The sequence below is a fragment of the Anoplopoma fimbria genome, chromosome 23, assembly GCF_027596085.1.
Source record: "Anoplopoma fimbria isolate UVic2021 breed Golden Eagle Sablefish chromosome 23, Afim_UVic_2022, whole genome shotgun sequence".
NCBI lineage: Eukaryota > Metazoa > Chordata > Actinopteri > Perciformes > Anoplopomatidae > Anoplopoma > Anoplopoma fimbria.
This window is the reverse complement of record NC_072471.1, coordinates 17,320,959-17,329,845: the sequence shown is the minus strand read 5'-3', so window position 1 is coordinate 17,329,845 and position 8,887 is coordinate 17,320,959. Positions and strand designations below refer to the sequence as shown.

The window sequence follows — 8,887 nt, the reverse complement described above, 5'->3', positions numbered from 1 at the left end:
ATAATTATACTTTACATTGTTAATATTATTTAAATGTTGCAAATGAGTATCTTAATTGCTGGGTTTCTAGCAAAACGCGCTGTTTCATTAAACACGTATGCGGAACTGCAAAAGTGAGAAAGCATAGTCCCACACGAGTCGTTAACGGTGTAACAACGCAGCTCGTTTGCGGCACTTGGAGAGAGAGAGGCCCATGTGGTGTGTTAATGAGCGAGCCGAAAACTTAAGCACTTTCAGAAAGCTTTCGCTTGAAAATTTCGGCACCTGAATGTTCGTGTAGCCTATTTTTCTAAGATGTTGTTAGAAGCGCTGGACGGGGATGAGACGGTTGTCTTTACAGCCACTGCCGGTAAGCACTGAAATAGGCCAGGGGGAGGTAGCTAGCTAAGCTACCAATGGGATATATGAAGACTATTGCTATGATTGTTAGCACGCAGCTAAAATGCAGACAGTAAGAATTAAACTAATAATATCAGCTAGGTTAATTTGTGACTCGGAGCAGTCTCTTTATTGTTAATAATGTATGTTGTTCTCGGTTTATTCCAACAGTTCATAATGTACCGAGCTGCTGCCCACTCATGGTTGCACTTGCTGCATTGATTTTTTTTTTTTAGAGCTCTTGTAATTAGCTGAACACTTGCTAGCTGGCAACTCTTTATATTTAACCCACTTTCACTTGGTTGATATTTCACTGGCTTTTATGTGTCCACATGCCAGCCGTTAATCACCAGACTCTTGTATAATGTCTGAACACCTGTTGTACCTTCACATAGTGTGGCCAGTCTCCATTATGAATGTGGCCAAAAATAGACGCAGTTTTTACTTTTTTAAAGGAAGGGTTAAGCGTCCACCCTAAACCATAGTAAAACCTGACTTTTTGTTCAGCAAGGGGCTTTTAGCAGGAAACAGGAAATACAAACATATTCCATGTATTAAAAAAAAGCACACATGTCATTTGGGTCAACGGTCTTCCTCCTAATTTTTTTATATTTTGAGTGAGGGATGTCTTATCACTGATGAATTATTATCAGCATATATGATGGCCACTAAATTAATTATCATTGCAGTAGGGAAATACCTAAGAATTGTTTTAGGTAAATTTAAAACAGTTTTGCCATTAGTTTGTTCACAAAAGGCGTTGACAAATCTTATTTTCCAATTGTAAATTGTATTATCTCAATTCCAATACTTTAAAAGAAAAATGTAAGAGATCTGTATGTGTTCGTACCAAAAAAGGTGAATATTTGTATTAATATTGGTATTGGGGGTAAAAGAAAATGTAGTATCCAGCAGGGCCACTCACCTCTGTTCCCCCTCTCAGCCTCTGTGCAGATCCAGGTGGAACCTGTGGGTCGATGGTTCGAGGCCTACATAAAGAGGAGGAGCAGGAATGTATCTGCCTCCTTCCAGGAGCTGGAGGAAGAACAGGAGTCCTCCGAGGAGTCGGAGGATGAGGAGTTCCAGCTGGAGGAGTACCCGTTGCTCCGAACACTTGACCCCAAAGACTGGAAGGTATCAGTCCAAATAAGAATATGTCACAGAATGAGAATGTCAACTTTCTCCTACTTAATCTTCCTCCTGTCCCCTTGAAAAAATATATAGCAAAGAGAAATGTGTGACTGCTATAGAGGGCCACACTGGTAATCCTTGTATTGTTTAACTGGGGAGCTTGAAGAAATGCTGTGTACAAAAAGAGTAAAAGTTGTCCATCACAATCTGCTTATTCTGTATGACCAATAGTACCAGACACCAACATTTTTAATTAACAAAAATATGAAACTGCAAAAAGTAATAAATCCAATCCTCACATCTGTGCAGTTGGAATGAGAAACTTATGTCAATCTAAAGCAAAAAATGTGATCAATTAATCAATCATCAAAATGGTTGATTATTTGTTTTAAGGATTCATTTCCTGTTTTTTTAGGCACTAGTAAAAAGTAAATCAGTTTAATTAATCTGACTCCGTTTATAACAAAAGTGTTCATAACTCTTGCTGAGATATAACGCAGCCTATTTGCATATTTGATCAATATTTGTATTTCTGGGTTGGACACACCATGTTCCTGGTAGGTGCAGAAACGGTCATACGCAGTAGAGTTCATTTATAGACAGCTTGCCATTTTAACTCTTTCCTTACTCTTTACTTGTTTATCAGAATCAAGATCACTACGCTGTCCTTGGGCTCCCACATTTGAGGTACAAAGCCACACAGAAGCAGATCAAAGCTGCCCGTGAGTATATTTCTTCCCTTCTGCTCGTGTGGTTTATTTCTCAAGAAGGTGTAAATAACTAATAATGCTCACGTTCTCTGCTGTTTCTCAACAGACAAAGGGATCGTGTTGAAGCACCATCCTGACAAGAGGAAAGCTGCAGGAGAGCAGATAGTGGAGGGAGACAACGACTACTTCACCTGTATAACTAAAGGTAAAGCACAGCCTCTAATTGTTGTGAGGTCTAATATTATAACTGTAGGGCCCTGAAGTCACTGTCACAGCTTCCTGTCATTGTGTGAACCTCAGCTATAGAGACCCTGTCAGACCCGGTGAAGAGGAGAGCCTTCGACAGCGTGGACCCTACCTTCGACAACACCGTGCCTTCAAAGAACGAAGGCAAAGAAAACTTCTGGGAGGTGTTTTCTCCCGTGTTCGAGAGAAATGCCAGATGGTCTTCCAAAAAGCACGTTCCCAAACTTGGAACCATTGAGTCCTCTTTCGAAGAAGTCGACAATTTTTACTCTTTTTGGTAAGTGGGAGAGTTCTCTTTCCTTCTTCTTAGCAAGAATAGTTGATTTTAATTAAAGGGATTTTAGTGATATCTGGTGTCGGAACAGAAAGCTGTGTCCAAAAAAAGGAATTGGAGAAGAGTGTTTTAACTTGTTGGTCAATTTTTCGGTAAAGGTACAACTTTGATTCATGGAGGGAATTCTCATATCTGGATGAAGAGGAGAAGGAAAAGGCTGAATGGTAAGCTTGCGTGTGTCTCAGCTATCCCCTGCACAGTAACACATTAAAGAGACCGTGTTATAGCTTAAGTATCCGGCTGACATGTTTTCACTCTTTCTTGCAGTCGAGATGAGAGGAGATGGATCGAAAAGCAGAACCGAGCCTCCAGAGCTCAGAGGAAGAAGGAGGAGATGAACAGAATGCGAACACTAGTTGGTACAGTCCCTCAGCCAGCACACACTGCAAGATGAATGAAATTAACTCATAATATCATAACACTACATTAGGCTATTGAATGTTTTGTAAAAATAACCCAATGTCTATCCAAAGAAACGGCCTTTAAAAATATTAGTTGCACTGACGAGTTGTATTGCTTGACTGCAGATACCGCCTACAGTTTTGACCCTAGAATAAAGAAATTCAAAGAAGAAGAAAAAGCCAGGAAGGAGTCTGAGAAGAAGGCAAAAGTGGAAGCCAAGAAGAGGGAGCAGGAGGAGAAGGAGCGAGTAAGTCTCATTCACATTCATCCTAAACCTGTTGTTGTCACATGTCCACTCACTTTGTCTGTAGGAGGTAAATCAATGAGCATCAGCTCTACACTCCTATCGAGCTTCCAGTTTTTAAAATGTGCATCCGAGGAAAAAAAAAAAAGATTTGTAGTAACATGGCAATTTAAAAATTGCTTGTTTCTCCAGGATGTCCTTTGACCATTCTATCTGTCCAATCAGTGATCTGGAGTGTTTTAAATCCAACTTCTTATATCCGCTGAGCTCGCTTGAAACCTCAACCGGGGTTGTACCAAACAAAGTACCAGGTACTATCCACAACGTTTGCTAATGGGAAACCAAAAAAAGCGGGTCGAGTTGCGTAGAGCATGCTGTACCATGCAGTGGAAATTTGGCATATGACACATTTCCCCACTGTCATTGCTCTCAATTCCAAGTCCTTGGTTCTATGGAAGCTGTAAATCTGCTCACTGATATATAATCATAAAAGTAAAAAAAAATCAGTAATTCCCTAAAGCAACTTGTCTCTGTAGTTTTAAAAAAAACTTTACTCTAACAGGAGAAAATAGTTAATTCGTTTGGGACTATATTCCGTGGCGGATCAATCCGCTCTGATCCTCATTCCCAAAGACTGGTTCAGGACACATGTGGGTTACAGGATATTTTATTAGGATCGCCTAATAAATTTGCTGGATTTCTTCCATAGTCTTAAATTTAACATTTATATCTGCAGTTCACCTTTGAGCCACACGAGGGAGCCTGTCTAAAGGCTGGTGTACATTCTGTTTGTTTTACCGATAAGAGGAAAACACGAAAAGCCTTTGAAATCTAGTTTAAATTATGAAGTATTTAACACATATGTTGTTATCAAACATTTATTTCTTCAAAATAGCTGGTTTATCTACTCAAGATATTATAAGGGGATGAGGAAATGGCAGTAGAAATGGTCAGGAACATTCATTTATGCACAAATTCTCTCTTATGGTTTATAGATAAGGTCTGCAGTTAATTAATAGAATAGAATTACTTTGAACCTAAATGGAAAAATGTCGTCATTAATATTGTTAACATGTCTGCAGTGAAAATCAGGTAAAGGGCTGTAATATCATAGGCAGACAGCTTAACCCAGCATAAACATGTCACCAGTAGATGTCACTCTTCAGGGTGGAGGTTTAGGTTTGCTTTTGAAATGATTTTGTCACTTTTACAAAAGCTCATCAGTCCGTCTCCTCTGTGTTTAACAGGCCCGGCAGGCGGAGCTGGAGGCAGTTCGTTTGGCGAAGGAGAAAGAGGATGAGGAGGCCAAGCAGGTAGCTCAGCAGGCCAAGAAAGAGAAGGAGATCCAGAAGAAGGCCATCAAGAAGGAGAGGCAGAAACTCAGGACCACCTGCAAGGTTGATTCTCATAGGGACTCTTCAGATTAAATGAACGAATGCTTTCTGACAGTTGAGACCTGCATTAATCATAGTGCTTAAGTTAAAGTTGATTTCTCCCTCCACAGATCTGGAATTACTTTGCTGACAGTGAGGGGGAGAGTGTGAAAATGATGGAGGAAGTGGAGAAGCTCTGTGATCGTCTGGAGCTGACAAGGTACAGTAAACTTCCAGATCACTGCCTGGATGGAGTTGAACACTTTCATGATCAATAAATGATAATTAATTAATATTTTGGACACATTTCTAACAAATCAGGACCCCAAAAGCATCAACAGGTCATTTTATAAAATGAGGTAAACTTAAAAAAAAAAAAAAAAAAAAAAAAAAAAAAAAAAGGTCTCGTTTTCTGTAAAGGAAAGATTCATGGGTACCCATAGAATCCATTTCCATTCACATATCGTGAGGTGAGAGGTCAAGGGGACCTATTTTGGCGATATTTCCCATTGCCAAAATGTAGCCCAACTTCAGAGTGTTATTTAACTTCCTGACAAGCCAGCATGACCCAAACAAATGAACAAGCCCAGAGATTCATTAAATTATTTTATTTACATTTATTTTATTCATTTATTTGTAAAAAAAAAAAAAAAACTGTCAACATATAGCAAAGTTTTAATTTAGAAATGATCACACAATATATACAAACAACATAAATAAAGCAGGAAGAAGTGTACACTAATATAATCAAACCCCATCGCCAATATCCCAATATTTATCATAAATACAACTTGCAAACAACTACCCCAGTGCTCCTAAAAACAAACATAATATCCATCAACCACACATAACTTGAACATCTCACCAACTCTTTCTCATCCCCATGACTCCCAAAATATTTCTACATCTCCTTGAAATGATTTACATAAAATAGTGTATAACGCTTTATGATCCAGAATGTGCCCCAGAACTGCAACATGCATATATCCTGTGAGGTTTCCAGCAGAATTTGTGGTCTTATATCACACCCTGAAATACATTCCATACAGCCTTTCTATAAAAACATTGTCTATTATCATTTGAACGTGAGTGTTTGGAAATTATATATAGAAATCAAATAAACAAATTTATTGATACAGTTTTTACATAAAACTATGGTTTAATTTACTAATTTCTGTTTCGACGACCACAGAAAACTGCAACAAAGTCTCTCTGCAGCCAGAAATATTAATTCATTTTCAGTATTTTCTATACTCTGCATTTATCAATTATGGGCAAAATTAACAATTTTGGGCCTGATACTGACCCCTGAGGGACTACACAAGTAATATCCCTGCATGAGAATTGATATTCTCCTATCATTTTGTTTTATCTGTCTAATTGGCAGTTTTTTGCTGTGCAATGTTTTGATTTATTTATTATTATTATTATTATTATATATATATATATATATATATATATATTATAATAATAATAAAAAAAATACATACATACATACACACGCACACATGAGATGTGTAACCGTATTCATGGTGCCTGTTTCCAGCTTGCAGTCCCTGAATGAAATCCTAGCCTCAGGCTCAAAAGACGACAGCAAGGTAGCTGTGGAGAAGCAGGTAAAAAAGGCCCTTTTGTCTTCAAACATTTTTTGTGTAATTTCCCATTTGTGTGATAAGTTAGATACCCATCATAAACAACCAGGAGACCCTGAACATACCACCACAAGACAACGAGTGTCCAAACACATTGATGCTCCTCCCCTCAGGTGCAGGAGGTGAACGCCCAGCTGCAGAGGGAGAAGGAGGCCGAGGTCCAGAGCAGACAGGCGGCTCGCAGCTCCGACCAGGCCAGCGGAGCAGGAGGGGCAGGGGGGAAGGGCTGGAACGAGGAGGACCTCCAGCTGCTCATCAAGGCTGTCAACCTGTTCCCTGCTGGGACCAACGCCAGGTAGACACGAGCTCATCTGCTCTAACGTCATCAATAACTGCATGTATAAGGATCATCAACCAGCCTCTCCCAGACCCACTCTAGTATAGTTATCCACAAACTATACAAATATTAAGTCCTTTCATAGTATACTTGAACTTTTTTATTGTAGACTGTGCTGACTTTTGTTTATTTTTATGACATACTGTACTAATACTTTTCTTTTACCTCGTACCATACTAGACTGTTTTTTATGAGACACTATACAATGACTTAATATTTATTGTTAATTGTATTCTATACTATGACTTAAAAACATATTTTATGATTCTTTCTTGGCATACTATGAATGTTTTATGGCTTTACCAAAATACTAAAAATAACTTTAGTTAATTACTTTTTCTTTTACGACATACTATACTATGACTTCAAGTATTCTTTTATGGTGAACTTTACAATTACGGTACTTTTTTTATAGCATAAGACTTAATAATTATAATAATATTTTCATTGCATACTCTAATATTACTTTTTTCTCGTTGTACTATTCTAAGACCTTTTTCGAGACAGTACATTATGTCGAAAAAATTCCTGGCATAAGATGACATTTCTATAACTTTTTGACTTGCTACAATATATTTTTCCCCTGCACCATGACTTTTCGACATATACTTTGACTTTTTTTTAAACTTTGGAACATACTTTACATTACTATACTATTATTTTTTTTGTATGGCTTCTTTATGACTTAATTAGACATACTTTACTAAATTTGTCATTGATGTTAATCCATGCCTCGTGTGTATCAAAAATAGATAAGACATATTACATACCTGTGTAGGAGGAAGAGTGCCAGTTCAGTATTTGGAATAGTCCAAAACTATCAGTTGGATGACTCACTCATGTTTTCTCTCGGTTATATCTGTCTTATTCAGCTTTTTTGCGCTCTTTGGTCAATTCCTTTAATTTTTCTCTTTGGTGATTCTGCCTCATCCATAACCAATGTTATCATTGATGGTCTTGTTTCCTTTTAGAGGCATTGGTATTAAAATGAGTCCATAACCAGTTAAATACTAATTGCGGTGACTTTAAGGAGATTTTAGAAGTGCTTGGTGCAATAAATGTCCTTCCTAATTCAAATTTTTTCCCCTTTAAGATGGGAAGTTATTGCCAACTATATGAACCTACACTCCACCAGTGGCATGAAGAGGACAGCCAAAGATGTCATCAACAAAGCCAAGAATCTACAACGGCTAGGTGAGCTCAGATATGAAGAAAACAAGATTTACACTAGTTACTGTTAACTAACTTGAGTGATTAATTTCACCACTGCTAATTAATAAAGAGAATGGATATTAAAACTTGTTTTATGGGAAAATGTTATTTTCAAAAATGATTTTACATAATTATTTATACCTGGAAAAACATTCAAATTGCACTATATGTATGTATAATTCTGTAAATGTCATCTCCACAGAACCAGGGCAGAAAGATGAAATAAACCGAAAAGCCTTTGAGAAGTTCAAGAAGGAACATTCTTCAGTTGCGCCCACCATAGACAACGCTGTGCCCTCAGAGAGATTTGATGGTAAGTGTAGCTGTACAGCTGTGATAGACCGAGGTCACATAGTAAATATTGTAACAAAGTGCCTGATTAACCCGCTGTGTCTCCCTCAGGTGCTGGTAGCGCTGCCTCCTGGACTACCGAGGAACAAAAGCTTCTGGAACAAGCTCTGAAGACGTACCCAGTCAGCACACCGGAGAGGTGGGAGAAGATTGCTGCTGCAGTCCCAGGACGAAGCAAGAAAGACTGTATGAAGAGGTACAAGGTAAGTCTCAGCCAACCGTAAGCTTAGTGATGTTATTTGGGTGCTGCTGATTTTGTCTATTTAGAAAAGAAAAAATTTAGAAAGCTAACACTGTTCCCTGTTTCTCTGACAGGAACTGGTGGAGATGGTTAAAGCCAAGAAAGCTGCACAGGAAGTCGCAGGAAAGAGTAAAAAATGACAAGAACCACAAAAAATAGTATTCGTGTTATTTTAACATTATTGTGTTGGTCTTTATTTTATAATAAAAATTAAAGGAGGAAAAAATACTACGAATGATACTTAAATTATTTGTGTGTTGATTGCTGTACAGTTTG

The 8,887-nt window shown here is 38.0% G+C and overlaps 1 protein-coding gene across 1 annotated transcript; it reads left to right on the top strand.

Annotated features, from left to right (window-relative positions):
* Positions 1-15: 15 nt before the first annotated feature.
* dnajc2 (DnaJ (Hsp40) homolog, subfamily C, member 2) lies at positions 16-8,779 on the top strand. The gene is made up of 16 exons (XM_054624892.1): positions 16-349; positions 1,322-1,512; positions 2,156-2,231; positions 2,326-2,424; positions 2,520-2,742; positions 2,898-2,963; positions 3,067-3,158; positions 3,327-3,448; positions 4,693-4,842; positions 4,950-5,038; positions 6,365-6,434; positions 6,584-6,765; positions 7,901-8,001; positions 8,222-8,332; positions 8,422-8,573; positions 8,686-8,779. Exons 1-16 carry the CDS (start codon positions 295-297, stop codon positions 8,749-8,751), a joined length of 1,845 nt encoding a protein of 614 aa, XP_054480867.1. The 5' UTR covers positions 16-294; the 3' UTR covers positions 8,752-8,779.
* The last annotated feature ends 108 nt before the right edge of the window (positions 8,780-8,887 follow it).

Excerpts from the sequence above, each read along its gene's own strand:
- dnajc2 (XM_054624892.1), top strand. The coding sequence starts at position 295 with ATGTTGTTAGAAGCGCTGGACGGGGATGAGACGGTTGTCTTTACAGCC. Across the intron at positions 2,964-3,066 it reads GAGAAGGAAAAGGCTGAATG|TCGAGATGAGAGGAGATGGA; the intron begins GTAAGCTTGCGT and ends TCTTTCTTGCAG. Across the intron at positions 5,039-6,364 it reads GATCGTCTGGAGCTGACAAG|CTTGCAGTCCCTGAATGAAA; the intron begins GTACAGTAAACT and ends GCCTGTTTCCAG.